Raw genomic sequence first — 19102 nt, forward strand, 5'->3', positions numbered from 1 at the left:
CACCCCTTTCAGTAAAAAATTTTTGAGCACGCACCCCCGGTATATGTATATTTATTTATTTGACATACGGACCGAGTGAGGGCGCCAGTGTCAATCCATATATTAAATATTAGTAAAGCTTAATTTCTTTCTTTTTTAAGATAAAAATAAATATAAATAGAAGCTCTAATATTTTCTTCCCGCACCCCAGTAGATCGTCTTGCGCACCCCACTTTGGAGACCACTGCCCTAGAAGACTGACCGGCCCCACTGGGAGTATTTAAGGGGCTGGGGTCCTGGAGCACCCCCCTCCCCACCCATCAAAAAGTCCCATAACAGTTCTGACCAGTTCCCCAAGCCCAGTGTTGCCAGGTGCACGATGATCAGATTTGTACGATCCAACCTTTGTAGGATCAACAGTAGTAAAAGTGTTCAAAATGCATGGTCACTTTTGAGGCGGCTCATTGATGCAGCCTGTGCAAAAAGCCCAAGTCACTCTCAGGAAGTCTTAAGTGATTTTTTGGGTTTGCTGTCAGCACTTTCTTACAACTACTTGCCTTGAAATGAAGAAATGCTTTCCACTTCAGTGGTCCGGTTCTCACTCACTCGCTGGCAAGTTACAGTGAGCAACATAAAATAAATAAGACGCTTACTTATTTGCTTATTGTTTTTCAGTGTAGGCTAGTTTTTGAGCAAATACAATCATTTTGAGCTTCCAGTGTGATAATGTCATATTTGAGACCTGGGAGCGCTGCCCCAGTCCACACCTCAAGCTGGGACTGGGCGCTAGGACCTGCTGGATGGAGCCTGTGACTTGCCTGCTGTAGATCTTACTGCTGACACTTCTCCCTTTTCCTCTGCTTGGATTGCAAGGGGTAGGGGGGAGAAAGACTTCTCCAGCCTCACAGGCATATACAGCCCTTTCATTCCTCTACCTCCTCTCCTCCCCCTCCTGCTTTAGGGTCCCTCACCCTTTTAGCTGCTGCTCGGCAGGGCTGAGAAGCAAGAGCCAACAGTTAACACATGAGAGCTTTTGCTGGGGCACGGGGCTGCTGTTTGCTAATGCTGCGCTGGTCTGCAGAGAGATTCCCATGAAGTCCTTTGGGACGTGCTAAGAGCAGGCAATTTGCGTATGCTGGCTTCCTTTGGGGGCTGGTCCCTGCTCTCTAAGTGTTGGGATAGGCTGCATGTAGCCAGGGTTACAGCACCTTTTCTTCCTCCACTGATGTGCACAGGGGCTGCAAATACTTTAGTGTCCCTCATAATGCCTTAATCCTTAGGGGGTTTTAAGACCTGGGTAGACAAAGCTTTGACTGGGATGATGTAGTTGGGGACAGCGCTGCTTTTGAGCAGGGGATTGGACTAGAATCAGTGGATCTCAACCTTTTCGGTACCAGGACCCATTTGAAAGCATCGATAGCCAGTCTTAACCCAGTGCCCCTCACACCCCAGTACCCCAGTGTATGGGGTAGGGAGTGGGTATGCTGGCAGGCTGGAACTCTGCCAGCCTGCAAGGGAAAACCCATGGTTTCCCACAGTTTTCTTCTTTAAAAGAGAATCTACTTTTAAAGTTTGATCTATTTTTAAAGTTTGTTTGCGACCCTTTCATGTATTTTTTTTTTGAGTGACAACCCATGGGTTGTAAAATTCTGGACTAGACCTCCTGAGGTCGCTTCCAACCCTCATTTTCTATGATTCTAAGATTATCAGTGCCCTAATCGTCACATTTATGAAAGGAATAGGTAGGCAAGAGGAAGAAATAGACGGGAGAAAAGCCAGGATACGGCAAACTTATTTCTGAGATTATGGGTGTTTTTTTTTCCTCTAAATGGAGGCTTCCAAGGGAAGTTATCTCTGAGTAGGCTGGCTGAATCATCCTATATTCCAGGAGAGCCTGCATGTTTTATCATTCAGACAGGGCTCCAAAACAGTTTTATCCTAATAAGATGCAGGCAACTTACTCAACAGGGCTTGACAAGAGTGAACTACTTACTGGGTATATTTTCATGTTAGTTAATCCACGTTGTAAGGTAAATGGAACGTTCAGTATGCCTGCTGATAGATAGATAGATATATATACACGCACTCTAGAAGATATAACACAGACCACTGAAATGCATTTTAATAGATATAACCGTATAATGAAAAACCCACCATGCACCACATTCAGCATAAAAGGAAGAGTCACTAGACAGCTAAGGAACAGGCAAAATTAAAGAGTAAACTTTCAGTTCTGCATAAAGTGACCTATAGAAAAACAGTAGTTTTCCAATTTTCTGGGCCATGTACCCTATTTTAAGGTTGTTACTCTGCAGTGTATCCCTGTGACTCGGTGTTATGGATACGGAATCTTATAACATTGCAGGTATGCCCTAATGTGTCTGACAACCTAGGAGAGACTGTACAGTTAGTTTTCCTTTCCCACCCCATTTCTTTTCCTGTTCATACTTCCTCTTCCCTCTTATTTTCATACTCCTTCCCTGTGCCTATTCTCAAGAAGTTGTCCACATATCCCCAAGGGTTATACTTACCACTTTTTTTGAGAGAAGCTCTACTAGAAAGGCAGTGCCTAGAAAAAAGTTCTGTTTAGTAATACTATTTCTTTAGTGTATCAAACTTGAGTACATTGTCTTTAACAGGTAGCAAAGGCTCCATTTAAAATATCATTGTGTACATCAGTGGGGGGGCAACCTTTTTGGCAGGTATGCCACAAATTAGCCTTGCTTCCTCCTAGAGTCCCCTCCGATCCCTTTCCCTTACCTCATCTGCTGCTCAGCCTTCTGCTTCCTGCTGTGGACTCCTTGACCTCACTGCTGCTCTGCTTTCTGCTTCCTGCCCTGTTTCCTGCCTGATCTGATACACTTTCTGCCCTATCTGCCACTGTGCTTCTTCTCCCCTCTCTAGTCTACCCGTGCAACTTGCGGCACCCGAGCCAAAAGTTTGTCACCCCGGTGTACATTATAAGGGTGTTTTAAGACAACTTGATCTGTAAGTTCCCTTCCAGCTCTTAAAAATGATGAAACCTTTACAGTCTGAAAGCACTAACGATGTCTTTGTTCAAAGCCTGAAATATTTTTGAGTATAGCATTCTGCTGCCACTTTCCTTCGTTCACTTCAGTTGCCTTAGTGTAGATTTATACTAATAGAAATGGGGTTGCACTAAATTACCTTTTGAGGTCTCTTAAAATAATCATAATTCATGAGGTTTTAAGTGAGAATCATTGCTGTTTTCATGTTGCAGCAGATTCTCTCTTAGTATTCCTGAGTCCTAGCCATAGACCAGGAACCTGTTGTGCAAGGTGCGCTACAGAGAAGAAAAAGCCAGTAGCTCTTAATCGAAGTAGTTAAAAAAAGTGGGGCTGACTGTTGCTAGTGCTCCCAGAGTGAGTTTTTATATTTGAGCTGTCTGGAATTGAAACATCCACATAGTTGCACATTATTTTTTCCTGAATCTCATTTTTAAAATTTTTTTTTTTTGGTATTTCCTGCTGAGCAAAGAGTTTGCACTATGGCTTTGGGGGGGAAAAAGTAAGGAAGACAGAAAAAAGAACACCCCCAACTCAATTATATCAGCAATTCTCATATTAAAACATATTTTTGTTGCTATGGTTACTAAGAATTTAAGCGGACGGATGCTGGAATCACAAGCAGGGTTAGGATTAAAATTTGCGGTTTGTCGTCACAGCCAAAGAAAAACAGAATTTGTGTGGAACTCGGTTGTAGAAAAGATGCAGCTGTATAGCTTACTTTTCATCTGATTAAGGACCGAGTGCCTGGTGTAAACAGAGCTGTAATGTGTCCACATTTTTCCTGACTGATCTGTGGAATTTAGTTTCTGTAACAAACTTAAATGTTGATAATAGCAATTAGAGTAACCTGGCTTCCTATATAAATTCATGATAGAGAAAATATTCACATAGTTCTCATGCATTTATACTGTTTAGTTTTTCAAAATAATTTAGACAAACTGTTAAATACATACTGTCATGACATTCTAAAGGAGTAAAAGTAGCATGCTTCTGATACTTTTTGCACCAAATTCACTAGCATATTTACAGTTTAATATTTGTTAAAAGCTCCAACATAGTTTAAGACGCATAGGGGAGGTAACTATCTAATGTATGCTATTCAGTGCTTATGGCACCAGTCTTCAAGTATGGATGGTTCTAGTGTAAATAAATTTCATTAACCATGTTGTTTTGGGCTGGATCCTCAGCTTTTATATACTGGTGTAGCCTTAGCCAGAGGTTATGAACCCCCCCCCCGCCCCCTCCTCCCCTTTTGTGCTAGTTTAGGATTTATGCTTAAGTTATGGTATACATCTGACATTAGTTATAGTTTCAGATGTTTAATAGAAGTTCTGCTTTTTCCTTTTGAAGTGTCACAAGCTTAATGAGTCATTGTAATATAAAAAATATATATATTTTAAACAGCGAGGCTTCTTTGTTCAAAACGTGCTCCTGCAAAGTAGTAATTTGCATTTTGATTAATAACCTGCTTTTTAAAGAAAATATACATATAAATGATTCATAACTCTTAAATGTAGACCAGTTTCTGTTATGACAGATGGCATGGCTCCTTTCAAGTTTTGTGGGACCTTGCTGTTCCAGTGGAACTTTAGCTTTTTGACATCTTTATAGTTGATCAAAATATAGCAACGTTGTTGGAATAGCAGTCCCTGTAAAAGGACTTTAAATGGCACTTTTCACTTGTGCTTGAGATGCAAATAGTTTTGGCTAACTCTGCGGCTTCAGAAGCACTATAAGGCTTCCACTCACTTTTCTTATATACTTAATATTTGATCCCATTAGTGAAAGCCATAAATCAGTCTGAAATGTTGATAGAGATATGAGAGTCTTTGTTTTACCACTTAAGTTATTTTATCTTTTTCACTAAAGTTACAAATAAAAGCAAAAATGAGAGCCAAATTACTTTGCACTGTGCGCTGTAATTTACTGGCAATAGCCAACTAATAGCAAAATGAACTATTTCAGAATTTTATAATAGCTGGATGTGATGTAGGCAAAGATCTAACTCTTGTACAAGTGAAAAGAAACAAATTCCTTGGATCTTTCCAACAAAACAAACTAATTGATTTCTTTTATTACAACTAAGATGTCAAAATAGACAAGTTGTTGAGGAAACATGGCTCTCTTTAATAGATGAGGTGGAATTAAAAGTGCATGCAAATTATTGTTGTAGGTTTGCTAGGTAGGCAAGCTGTGAGGCTTTCATTCCAGGAAGGTACAGCTTTGGGTACTGATATTTCTAGGAATTATAAGATAAAAATGTTAATGCCCAAGAAAAGTTTTGTCATCTATCTCTCTACATACCTTCACTGCTCTCTAATCTCAGCATGCTACAGAAGTTCTGCATGTTTATTCCATTTCTTTGTTCCTTAGGAGAAAATGTATAAATTCTGTTATACATGCTTATAGCTTAATCTTCAGGACTTTCTTTTTCTTTCCTCCCCCAAAATGTAACACAAGAATCCAGACTCAGTGGTGATACATACCAGCTAAGGGATAAATATTATTGTTTCTTGGTATTGGTGGAGTTTAATATATTTGTAGTATAGTATTGAATGTTATCAAATATCCAGTAATGTACAATTTGTGTTTTAAAATATGAAGAATTTATCAGTAGTTCTTATTAGGCTGTCTAAGAGATTGTTTCAACAGCCCAACTTCTAAAGAATATTAAGACAGTATCAATAAGATCTTTAGGGGCTGAAAAACAGTGTTTCCTCATTTACACGCTGTCAGGATGTGTTGTGTGCAGAATTCCCTGAGCAGGCATTTAAAATACCTGTGTATTTGAGCTCGTTAAAATTGTTAATTGCAAAAGAAAGTTCATCAGTCATAGCTTTAGTAATATTGTTCTGAGTCTTACTTTCTATACTCGCTCAATGCTCCTTTTAAATTTATTTGTGTTTGGGTGTGAATTCAATTCAGAATTAAGCCCATTTTAAGGATCTGGATGAAATGAAGCAAAGCAAAATGCTTTGTTGGACAAATTCCGCTTTGCTACAGTAGCATAAATCTATTGATGTGAAAAGAGGGGTTTGTTTGGTTTTTTGGATTGGTAGAGCTAGAACTGAGCAATATTTGGCAAGCTTGCACACAGATCTGGATTTCATTATCCCTTGTTAAAAATGAGACAAAAAAGCTATGATATAGTGAACTCTTTCCCACGTATTAAATAATTGTCATTATTGTTAAGATTTGGATTTCAGTTAAGATTAGGATTTCAGACAAAGAACTGAAACAAAGTCTAACTAGTGTAAAAGGCATTACACTTTAAAAAGCTTATTCCATGTGAAAACTACAGGTAATTTCTTTGTGAAATGTATTCTGAAGCACTCTGTATGTATTTACTCAAAAAGTAACATACTAGGCTTAAAGTGTCATAACCTGCCAGTAATTTAATTTTGTATCGCTTTTATACAAACATGAAAAACCATAAACACACGTTAATTTTGAACAAGTTACTTATCTACTTTTGCACCATCAGGATTTCAGAATATCACATTGGAGAGCAGCACTCTGTTTTATGTGGAATTAGCCCTTTCCACCATTGTTACTAGATTCTTCTTTCTCTCAGTCCACTAAAACATTACCTTACAGGTTGGTAAGGTTGCACAAGGCATTTCTCTTCAACACTGTCATTTAAAATCTAGGAAGTTGTTAGTTTGCGAACCATTACCTTTCAAACTCCTTGGGCCCATCGACACGTGCTATTGGTGCATAGCAATAAACTCTGGTGCATATTGCACTGGAGTTTATCACTCTTTAACAGTGCATTTGAATGTTCTCCTGCCACTGCAGCACATTGAGCCAGGTCAGAGCAGCCCTGGCTGGTAGGAGGCTGGCAAGGTGTGGGGGAAGGAGTCAGCCTGCCAGCTCATGGTTGCTCTGACCCAGCTCAGTGTGCTGCAGACTTGCTGAGTGGGGCATGAGGGTGCTACAGTGTGGGGCTAGCTGGCCCTGCGCTGAAGCACCCTCGTGCCCTAGACACCTCTGTCGGTATCTACATGAGAGTTGCTGCGGAGTAAAGAGCTCCAGCATAGGATAGAACTTGTGTTTACAAGGAACCTACAGGGGAGTTAATTCGTTTCCTCCATCCTAATAGCACTGCATGTGTAGATGCTGAGATGTTTGCTGCAGAGCTAATGAGGCAACTCCACGTTAAACATCTCATGTAGATGCACCCAACTTCACACAACTAGTTCCTGTTCATATTCCATTTTGGATACCACCAGAGCATAATTCATTGCTCTCATAATGCACACATGTAAAGGAAAGTACACTCTGAAAAAGTAAACTTTTTCTTGCAAAGTTTCCAGCATATGTGGATTTTCCCAACGGTTTAAGTGCAGGCATGTGTTCATAAGAGTTCCTTTGCAGAACAAGGATCCAAGTTTGTATAGCTGTAAAGAAAATATTTGTAAGTGTGGTATTATGGAAAAAATAGAATTTCCCCTCCCCCCATACAATAACTTAGTTTTTTCTTTGAGATTTCTACAAGATTGCCTGTTATCTCTTAATTTTTAGGTTCATTTCTCATGACATTTGTAGAAAAAGATTGAAAAACATATTTTTACATAGAGACTTAATTGTGTGCTTATTTGAAACTCTGCAAGGGCCCTCCCTAGACCCTTCTGATCGAGCTCATCTACACATCCACTTTAATGCACAGTAGCCTATTTTACTGCACATTAGAGCAACGTAAAAAAACCATGTGATTAAGCTAATGCGCAGTAAAATAGGCTACTGTGCATTAAGCATCATTTTACTTGACAAAACTGCGCATTTGTTACTGAGCACAGAGGAAGCCTAATGCACATTTACTTAGTACCTCACATTGGAGGTACTAAATGTAATGTGCATTAGGAAAAGTGCATTAATGCATGTGTAGACGTGCCCACTGGACTTTTGTAGCTATAATGCTACTAGATTTTTGTGGGATGCAGATCTATGTGCAATTAGTACACAAACTTATCTAGGGGAACGGTGATCTTCTGGGTTATGCTAAGTAAACATAAGATATAATGTCCAAAGAAAAAGGAGGTATACGCATTTAGTATTTGAGGTCACACTGAGCACCCTGAAATTTGTTAGATCTTAGATTTAAATGAAGATTGTGCTTCTTGTGTTACACTCTGGGACCTCTATTAGTTGATAGTTTTCTTCATCAGTACGTAAAAAACAATCAGGACATGAAGTATGATACAGGGGAGCATGTTTTTTATAATTTTAATTTTGTGTACATAAAGTTTGTAGCAATTTTGTGGTGCAGTACTTTGCATGGATTGAATATCAGTATATACAGGTTTTATACCAAGAACTACTATTACACCAAAACAGAATTATTAACCCAAGAAGTATATAGTATATGAATTGCATTTAATTGTTGTTATAGTTGAGTTAATTTTAGTAAACAACAGTATTCTAGTAATAATATGTCATGTCTGACTTGAACAATATGCATAATCACTAATGTCTCTTTTTTTTTTTTTTTAAATTGCAGATTTCTTGCTGTTACACAGTTTTCTCCTACTCACGCCAGAAAAGCCTTTCCTTGCTTTGATGAACCCATCTACAAAGCCACTTTCAAAATCAGCATCCGGCATCAAGCAACCTATTTGTCTTTGTCCAATATGCCAGTTGAAACTTCTGTTTTTGAAGAAGATGGATGGGTTACGGATCACTTTTCGCAGACTCCTCTTATGTCCACATATTATCTAGCTTGGGCTGTTTGCAACTTTACTTACCGAGAGACGATCACCAAGAGTGGAGTTGTTGTAAGTATTTCTAATGCTAGGTCTATGGGCACTTTGTAGTCTTAGAGAATCTTCCTTCTTGTAAGGAAACATGATGCCAGGTGCTTAGAGTAGTTACTCTAAGTAATCTGGCATCATGTTTCCTTACGAAAAGCAAGACTTTGATTAACATTCGTAATGTTTACTTGTGTACTTCAGGCCATAAATCTGTTTTTATATTTGTTTTTCTGATTTTTATGTATATCCTGCATTTCATAATGTTTTAGCTTACCAGGGCAACCTAGCTTGACATACTTAGAGGTAAAACTTTAAGCATCTAAGTATGTCACTCCACTTTAATTTTTATTATTATTTAATTCCTGTTTCTTATCCCTCTTTTGGTCTCTTTCTTTTCCCATGTTCCTAGAGGTGCTTGCAGAGAGGGTACAGTAAAACAGCAGTGATGTATTTGGTATATTGTCTTCTGGCACAAGGTCCTGAAGCTCACTTTTATCCTTAGGGCTCTTGCTTAGAAGTGTGTCTTTATACCAGGGGTGAGCAGTTATTTTGGCAGCAGGCCATTGGGGGTGCTCATTGCCTGTGGCAGATGGACCCCCTGCCCCCCGTGGTATGTGGCTTTGGCTGAGTCCTGAGAGTTGCATGTGGTGGCAGGAAGTGGGGCCAGGCCACCAGCTCCATCACATGGGGTGCCTCATGGCTCGTGCAGATCCTGGGACTCCGTCAGAGTAGCATGTCGCTGGGAGGAGCCCCGGCGTGGTGGAGCCAGTGGCCTGGCCCTGTTCCCTGCTGCCATGTACAGCTCCTAGGACTTGGCTTGAATGGCAGGGAGTGGGGCCAGACTCCATTGCACAGGGTTCTCTTCTAGGGCGGTGTGAAGCTTTGCCAGCTGTTTTGTTTTGACGCTGTTTCGCCTCGTTTTGAGCTTGAAACAGTGAAATTGAAATGAAATGAAGGGCTTTGAAACTGCCTTGAAATTAAATGAGAAATTAAATTAAATGAGGCCAGTCAAAACGTTACGAATTTTGAATCGGCCCGGTGGGCGGAGGCAGTGGAGAGCCAGGGCTCCACTCCGAGCAGCAGCCCTGGCTCTATCTACCTCCTCAGATTTGGCTCTAGTGTGGGGCCTGGGAAAAATTTGGCTCTTGTGGGGATGGGTCCCTGCCTGCCGCTGGTCCCAGGCAACAGCACTAGCCTCCTGTGATTTGGGAGGCAGATCGGGGCCTGCACCCTCAGGAACAGTTCAGCACAGCCCCCGCAGTCCTCCTGGGGGTATGAGCAAGTCCCTGATCTGCCTGCCAGATGACAGGAGGCTGGTGTTGCTGGCTGGACACAGCCCATGCCGCGAAGATTGGTGCTGCCACTGGCTCCAGCTAGCAGCACCAGCCTCCTCCTGTCATCTGGCAGGTAGATCAGGGTCTCCCCTGAACGCCTGGGAAGGAAGCGGGCTGTACTGGACTGCTCGCAGGGGTGCAGACCCCTGATCTGTTTGTCAGATGACAGGAAGCTGGTGCTGCTGGCTGGGGCCAGTGGCAGCACCAATCTTCCCAGTGCTGGCTATGGGCGAAATGTCAAAATGGCAAGAGTTTTGACTAAATGAAACTCTAAACAAAATACTGTTCCGTCAAAACATTGAAACAGAAGTTGAAGCAGAATGATGCTGTTTTGCACAGTCCTACACTCTTCCGCTTCCAGCAGAGTCCTGGGAGCTGCACGTGGTGGCAGGGATCAGGGCAAGGTTGCCATCCCCATCTCGCACAGCTCCTAGCTGAGTCCTGGGAGCTGCATGTGAGCCATGGGAAACCTCGCTGTCCTGGGTCCCATGCTCCTGCTGACCCAGGTTCTGTGCTCCTACCATCCCAGGCATGGTGCAGGCCCTGCTCCCCTACCACTGCTTCACTACCTGCTGCACTGCAGCAGGGACAGGAGGAGTCATCTCTGGAGGCTGGGAGATCCCAGCAGTTCCCTGGGCAGCTGCAGCAGCCCCGCCTGGAAGCTGTGCCTGGTGGTGGGGCTGGTGCTGTCCTGCGGGGAAGGGTGGGAGCTTTAGTGTGCTGCCCCAGTTGGAGCGGCCAGAGCTCAGCCCCATGCGGAGCGCAGCAGGGGCAGCCGTGGGCCAGGCTGGATACAGTTAATTGGTAGGTGCCTGCCTGTGGGCCAGATGAAATTGCCTGGTGGCCCGGATTTGGCCCACAGATCATATTTTGCCCGCCCCTACTTTACACCCTCACCTCTTGCATGGAGTCTCAGATTGGAGGAAACCTCACAGATTTCTGATTTCTGTGTGGCATGGTTCCAAAAGCTGCTGCATTTAAAAAAAAAAAAAAAAATAATGTCAGTTTGGTTTTTGTTTAGAAATATCAAGTACAGAATTGTATAACAAGCCAAAGTATACATGAAACATTTTGTTAGCTAAATAGATTTTTGAAATACTGTCAGTTTTGTATTTTGTTGAATATACAGAAAAGCTTTGAGATACTTTGCACAACAATATTGTTTCAGTGTTAAAATGGCGGGGGGGAGGGCCGGATTGAAGCTAGATTACATGCCTGTGCAAAGAGTAATGGGTGACAAGAATTCACTGCACTTTTCTGCATGGGCTCTCCTGACTTCATGTTCTAGCAGGGACTGCTTCCTGACTTATGGCTTCCCTTGGAGCAGAGGAGTACAAAGGGAATGGTGGGGTAGGAACCTTGTCCCACCCCAACTATGTTATGCCAACTAGCAAATATAGCACTACATTTCACTTTGTGACTCACGAACAAGATGGAAACCTGATTTAAAAGTGATTCTCCGGGGCAAAATGCCCCACTTTTTTAGCCCTAGAATACTTTCAGTTTGGAGGCTTACTAGATGGGTGTCTAGTCTTTAGTGCCACAGGCCAGAGGCTGGTCTTAAACCTATGGTCTCAGCCTTGTTAGGTCAGTACCCTCTCCACTAGTGAGTAGTGACTGGATGACTGAAATGGATTGCCCATCAGGTATGGAACTTGTCACCTCTGGTTGCCAGTTTTAATTTATTGCTCCAGCTTCATTGTTACTAAAAACTCTAATCATCTGAGGTGTATCCATAGGTCTAGGCAAAATGAGCTGGTGGTTTCAGCCAAGCAATTAGTACATGGGTATCAACTTGCTAAAAGATCTGTAACCATCAAGGACTTTATGATCCCCTTTATACCATAATGCTGCTGGGTCTCATAGATGTTCATATAAAATTGTGATAAAGGACAGGTGCAAGTGCTCCACGTGCTTCCGACATACACGTCATAATTTTTAACACAACTGCACATGTGCAACAAAAGGCACAACATTCAAGACTTTCGGTTTGAAAAATACAGTCTTTTCCACTTAAACGTGAAGAATCCCCTTTTTTCTGTAGCACTATTTAAGTCTTATGCTCAGGAGGCAGCAGCCAGTTACAGGTGACAGTCATGTATACATGAGTAGGGTCTGATACCCTGAGGAAAGGGGAACACTCATGTGCAGACAGTACTTGCCTACCTTTTGCTCTTTCTCCTGTTAGGTGAAATTAATCCTTGAATGTCTGTGGCTAACAGGAGTTTACGACAAACTGGCACTCAGCAGCTTAAAATGAATCTGTGACTACCTAAGGCACCACAGACATAAACTGAGATAGAGCGCAGGTCCTTTTGTTTCAATAGTGTAAGAGCTTATGATGTGTAGTGTTCAGTCAGTTTGACAGCTTTACAAAAACATACCACACTAATTGGCACCCTTGTTGGCAGTCTGGACAGAGGGGCCAAAAGTTGAATAGCCATGTAGACCGAGATGCTGTCTAAGCCCTAAAGGTGGTTTCAGTGCGTGTTCTCTTGCTTTTGCCCATCATTTACAGTGGGCCCAACAATGTGGTCTCTTAATGCTTGAATAGTGAGTAGACCTGAAGGAATACTTTGTACTGAATAATTCATTAAATGAATTTAGCTTCTTTTTCAGCTTGACTGTGAGCTGATCACCATCAGTTTGTGTTGCTCAAAACTCCTGATCAAGTATCTCGCTGCATTGTTATAGTGTGGATTGTTTGCAAATATTTTAGGTTTCAGATAGTTAGTGGCTGCTCAGAAAAATCACGTGGTATCGTTCCTGTACCCCAGTCTGGAGAGTGAGCATACACTCAGAATGCATTACCTTTTTTTTACCTTGGCACTGGTGCATGCAGCTCTGGAAGGTGTCTCTCCCCAGCAATTTTGCAAGTAAAATTAATTGCCCCAGTTGTCCATGGAAGATGAAAACAAAAGCACAGAAAAGTAAATTCATTTACAAACATGAATCAAAAGCTGGGAAATTCCCCTGTCTTTAACACTAAAGCACTCTAGTCACATTTTAAACTTGAGGGATTTTGCTTAAAGTAATGCAGTTTGTCACATGTTTTTTCTGAGCAAGTGAAGGACTTTAGTTGCCTTGTACTGTCACTCTGGCATTTTAATTTCAATTCATAAAGCAATTGAAAAAATGTGTTTTGGATGTGCTGACAACAAAAATCTAACTTCCATTCTTACTAATCAGAATCTTGCCCGATTTGAGTATTTTTAAGGGGGCCCAGGACAATTAAACCCCTAGGAAAACAAAGCAATAGTAACATTACAAAGTGTCTTTAACTGGAGAGGGTTGATGATCAGCAGTTCTCTCTGTCTCTGGAAAAAATGACATTCGGTATTCTAAGAGTCTGAAGCCAGGTCAACCCTTGTGGTTTTATAATGAATTCTATTCCATGCTCTAAATTCAGGTTAAATTAATTTTGGATTGCCAAAATAGCCAGTTCCTAAATAATAAGAAGAAAATGCTTAGTACTTGTAAAATGTCACATATAACACATGCAATGTTGCTGTATATTATGCAGACTAATATTTGTTTGAAAAGGAGAACTCAAGATAAGTATTGCTTTCAGGAGCACAGTTCAGTGGATGTCAGCTGTTAGCATAAAAGTTCAGTCCCTGTGGGGCCTGACAAAAATCCCTACCCGAGTACATTTTTCAGAAACGGTCGCCTCTTAAGGGTGGTTTAAGGATGTATGATATGTTGATTACATTCTCTGAGCAAGTGCAGGGGAAAATACTGTTGTGGAGCTGTTTTCAAATCACATGGACACCCTTTCTCTTCTTCCACTTAAGCATGTATATAACATAAAAAAATCCACTACAGCAACTTGTAAATTCTCACTTCTCTATAGGTCTCTCTTGCATTGAGTTATGTTCCTTAATTACACATACTCACTGTCATAAGTATGTCACTTGTCAGTAACTATTGAATTCATAATTCTGATTTGTAGCATCATCCCCATTGAACTCTCCCTCCTTCATTATTATTTTCTCCACCTCTTCAGTTCCTCGCTTTCTTTTGTTGCTTTCTAATCCAGGGATGGGCAAAATATAGCCCGCAGGCTGGATCAGGCCTGCCAGCTGGCTGGATGCAGCCTGCAGCCGCCCCTGCAGTATTCCATATAGGGCTGAGTCTCACCTGCTCCCACTGGGGCAGCCCGTATCTGCACTCCTGTCAGCCTTGGCTCTAGGCAGCATGCAGCTTCTGGTGGGGTTATTCCCAGTGCAGCTGCAGCCAGCCGGATGTTCCTGTGTTCCTCTCGCCTCCAGTGGGAGCAGCCAGGCTGAAGCTTTGCTGCCTGCCCACCTGGAATGGTGTAGCAGGGCCAGGATTGGGAGGAGTGGCTGCTGGAGGCAAGAAGAGCACAGCAGCACCAAGCGCATGTTTTTCCTTGTTGGCATATTCTTCCTCTTGCTGCTTCTGCGATGGTGATGGCAGTAGGTGGGCAGAAGGAGTGCTGTTTGGTGGTTTAAGCAAGACTATTTTACTCGAGTGAATGGTTGCTTACAGGTTGATTGGGTGTAGAGAACGGGGGGGCTGGGGAAGAATCATCTGGGCCAAATGAAATGGCATTGGGAAAAATAGGAGCAGGCAGCACTGGGGCATTTGGGAAGACAGAACGGCAGTAGGACGTCAGCAGAGACTTGACAGCCTCTTTCTGAAATTCTTTGATAATGTATAACTGGGGCAGCTCTGCTTGAACTTGCCCCACAGCTTAGCTGAATGGGATATAAGCACAAGCTTGAGCATGCAGTTCTGCACTTGGAGCAGTACTTTACTTGATTAGGTTTTATCTTAAGTTGAACAAAGCATTTTGCTGTCGTCTTGCAACTGCTAGCCGCAAAGCATCGGTGAAAAGGCATTCTACCTGCCATAGCTTTTCTCTATTGGGGATCTTGCTTTCACAGTCATTTGTTATTAGGAAACAACAATTGATGTCAAATTAATAAAGTATTTAGAATAACTCCTACTCTCCCATTAGTTATTAGTTCTTTGCTACTGAGAAAACAGCAATATATTAAACAGTACCATATCTGTGACGCCATGGTATTCAATCTTTAACTTTTCAAATTCTAGAACCTTTATATTTATTCATATTTGTATATAATACCAATAATGACCTCAAGATCAGGCATTTCCTGTCAGTTAATGACTGCTTGAGTAAGAGGCCTGAGGCAAAGCCCCAGGCCCTCTTCCCTAGCTGGTGATTTTTAACTGCCAGCAAATGCCCTCTCCATCAGTCATTATTTATGAATCATTATCAAAAAAATAATACACCAAATAACATTTCGTGGGTGAGCTAGCTATTCTGTTACAGCAGGGCAGTATAGTAGGCTATCAAAAGTAGATCTGGGCCAGAAACAAAACATCCCCTGAGGTTTGCTCTGCTCCAGATTTTAAACTTTACCTCTTAGGCTCCTTCTTTAAACAAAAATTGAGTTTTATTTGACCATGACTTACTGTTTGAAGGCCATGTACATAACAGGCTTTAAGCTATCAGAGTGAGAGATCAGACTGATCTGTGAAAGCTGGTAGGTTTTTGGATTTTAGTCCTCATCTTATCTCTTGGGTCACTGGTAGATCAGTGGTTTAATGGTAATAGAGAAGTCACTGGCCTTGATGCCCTCTTCCCATCTCAAGTGCTTTACAGACTAAAAACCAGGAACATAATAAAGTGAAACTTTTACTTTAAGTGTGGGACTTCTGTGGTAATACCAAACGAGAAAACCAAATGTGTGTGTGCATGCGCCCACAGACTTTTGTATCTGCTTATATGATACTGATTGTAAAGCATTAGCAGTAAGGGCTTGACTCCATAAACACTTTCAGGAGTGTTCAGTACTGTAAGTAGTTGTACTGACTTTAATGAGAGAGAGTCCTACCGTGGTAATAATACAAGAAATTCTAATCGTTTCAGACTTGCCACATCAAAATACGTTCATGATTCTATTTCAGGCACTCATTTTGTAACAAACTTAGTACATTATTTTTTTAACTAATGAATGGGTGTGTAGCTGAAAAGTGACACAAACGGATGAACAAAAACCTCTGTGATCAGCATCCATACTAAACTGAATATGCCAGGGCATCCTGTAACAAAACATAAATTGCAAACTTGCAATCTATTGTTATTGATTTCTGGTTGAATTTGCAAGTCGAATGCACTATGAAAATACTGTACATGTATAGTGCTTACTCTTTTAAAAAATCTCTTGGGTCAGCATTTGTGGTACATGCAGCATTTAAATGTGAAATTTATTTTATTAACATAAATTCTCTGCTGCTCTTTGAAATGAATGTCATAGAATTCAAAGACTTAGGATAAGGAGGCTAACAAAATTCCTATATTTTTGGCTAGCAAGATGAGCTGTTCTGGAGAATGTGTGAGGAATACTGCATTGAAACCTTGTGCGACTTTTTGTAAGCAGGTACAATACGAGTTTGGCAAATGCACAAATATTTTTCCCTGCTTCATAACTAGACTGTACATTTATGATTTGCTGTTGGCAAAGGGGACATATGGTTGCACTGCCACAAGAATCAAACCAGAGAATGGATTTACTCAGTTACACTTCTTTCACTCTTGTTTTGAAGCGGGTGGAGATCATTACTGTACCTAGTATTTACAGTGGCTGGTGAGTACTGTGGGGCACAGCCAGGGCACTTCCTAGGTCCAACCCTTCCCTTATTTAATAAGCAGGAGTTCAAGCTGGGGAGGAATCTTCTCTCTTGCTTCTGTGTAAAGTGAATAATGGCTGTGGCAGCATAGCCTTTACTAAAGAACAAACATAGTTGTATTTGTATGCCTGTGCTGTGTCCTCTTATGCTTCCCTAGTTCTTTTATATTTCGCTAGACTACCAAATTATTTGACATTGGTAACTTTATTCACTGAGGTCTCGATCCTGCTCCCGTTACACCAGTATGAGATCTGTGACTGACATCAGTAGAGGTAGCATGAGACTCCTACCTAGGATGAATTAGTAGTAAGTGTTTCTGTAGGGCTTAAGCTTTTTCTGTAGAAGCAAAATGAAGCACAATGTAATCTTTAGGCGGGATCTCACCTCAGGACAGCATGAAGGTGAGCACATTATTGCACCAGCATGAACGTCTGTCAGTCAAACCAATGTTATCCTGTACCCCTACCATAGCAGCTTCGTTCTGCAGAGTGAAAATGAAATTGCTTAGGCAGGTGTCTTAGTTGACACAGATTTGAGTGACAGATACAGTATTTGTGAGGCAGAAGAGTGATGTGTGCTTTTATTTATTTATAGAGCAGTCTCTCCTCCAAGGTGTTAGTAAGTTTTAAATCATACTTTCTGTATAGACTATAGGAACTGAGTATATTTGTTCCTAGTTTTTATAGTAAGTGTGGCAATGACCACAGGAGCTAGGATTGTGTGACTGTTTCTATTCTAACTTTCCTTTTCAGTCCATCAGATTTCTTAAATGTTCAATTTTGAGGCTTGATCTCTGCCTAGGATGGTTTGTTTGTTTGTTTATTTATTTTTGGAAAGCTTGAACTAAAGTTGTCTAAACATTTTTGAATAAAAGAAGGATGAAGGTTTACACCCTTACCTTCAACGAAAGAGGCAGAAGCTCCAGAATCAATGGAATCAATTTACACCAGGTGCAGATCTACTCTGTTTTTATTAGGTATCTTATTCTTTTTTTATTTTTATGGATGTGACCATACGACTTTTAACTCTAGAGTTAACAAAGATTCTCATATGCCTTCTACCTGTTTGCACGTTCAAATATGCATTGGGATGGCATAACTTTCAGCTTTCCTGTTACAAATGTACATTCCCAGTGCACATCTTGGATTACAGCTGCTGGTGTAGTTCTTGTAAAATCCCCTGCCCAGTACTCATTCAGTAGCTTAACCCTGTCAGAGGATGTTACTCAGTGTAAGCTCTGCAGCTGTGGCCAGGGAATAAGGGGTAAACTGACTCTCAGTGATGGTACCGCTGCTCTAACCATGGTCTGGCTGGAGCTGTTTCCGTCCCTGGTGTACTGCAGTATTTACAACAGCTGACAATCTGGCAGCTCACTATATACTCTACCCATCCCCTCCCATTGCTGGCAAATCCCCTTACACTAAGGGTGGGGACAGGTGGCCTAGAATTGCTATGCTGGCTGTGTGCCACCCAATGATACCCCTGGGAAATTCTGGCTGCTCCTTTCTGGCAGCTTTCTGGCTGCTTAGTGCTGTTGAGACAGTGCAAAAGCATCCAGAGGTGAGAACTGAGCCCATTATCTGCCTATTTGAAACAACATTATCTGAAGCAGACTGCATTTCTCTTTGAAGGACAAATGACCCAAAGTGCAATAAAGTTATTCCCTGGTGGTTTACCCAGAAAAATATTTAGTGATATGTTTTATTTTAACAGCAATGCTGCACAGTAATTTGGGAAAGGATGTAAAGATTAATACCATCTTGGGGGAGGGGAAGGGTTAGGAAGCAGAATGTCATTACTAAGATTGTTATTCAGCTGAGACACTTTTTATTTTTTCCTGTTCTTTAACAAAGAAAAAAGTGCTGGGGGGATTAGTGGTCACAAGGGATTGGAAACTCAGCTTGATTTCTCACCCAAAGACAGCAGTACTGAGAGGCAGTTAGCTTAGCTTAGAGGAGCGTTGTACCTGCTGAGACATGAACCCCCGCTTTCCACCCTGCCCATGTGATGCTTGGAGGCCTCTACCCATTCACTGACGTTTGCAACTCTGCTTAGGGGAGTGATTTCTAAACATCTAAAATTTTATAGTGTTGTTCTGGACTAAATTGATAATAAATACCTTTTAATAAATACCAAGAAACAAACATGAGAAGCATTCATGCCTTTCGAAGTTATTACAACGTTTTTGTCAATTCCAAGTAATTTTGATATTATCTTAGATCTGAATCTTAAATATACAGCAATATTAATGCATTGGTTATTTACAGTAGGTGCACTGGTTCATTTACAATAGTATGTGTGTGTATCAATATAGGTATGTGCATGCTAA

General features: G+C 41.3%; 1 protein-coding gene across 1 annotated transcript in view; it reads left to right on the plus strand.

Moving 5' to 3' along the window:
* TRHDE (thyrotropin releasing hormone degrading enzyme) overlaps nucleotides 1–19102 on the plus strand; it is a gene marked incomplete at its 5' end in the record, with an annotated part of 416585 nt that overhangs the window by 6026 nt on the left and 391457 nt on the right. Inside the window, one exon of the mRNA XM_019515785.1 lies at nucleotides 8509–8782. Coding sequence (XP_019371330.1) covers nucleotides 8509–8782 — 274 coding nt within the window. The remainder of the gene's footprint in view (nucleotides 1–8508; nucleotides 8783–19102) is intronic.

Source organism: Gavialis gangeticus, unplaced genomic scaffold (assembly GCF_001723915.1).
Source record: "Gavialis gangeticus isolate Ggan-Ray unplaced genomic scaffold, GavGan_comp1, whole genome shotgun sequence".
NCBI classification, from domain to species: Eukaryota; Metazoa; Chordata; order Crocodylia; family Gavialidae; genus Gavialis; species Gavialis gangeticus.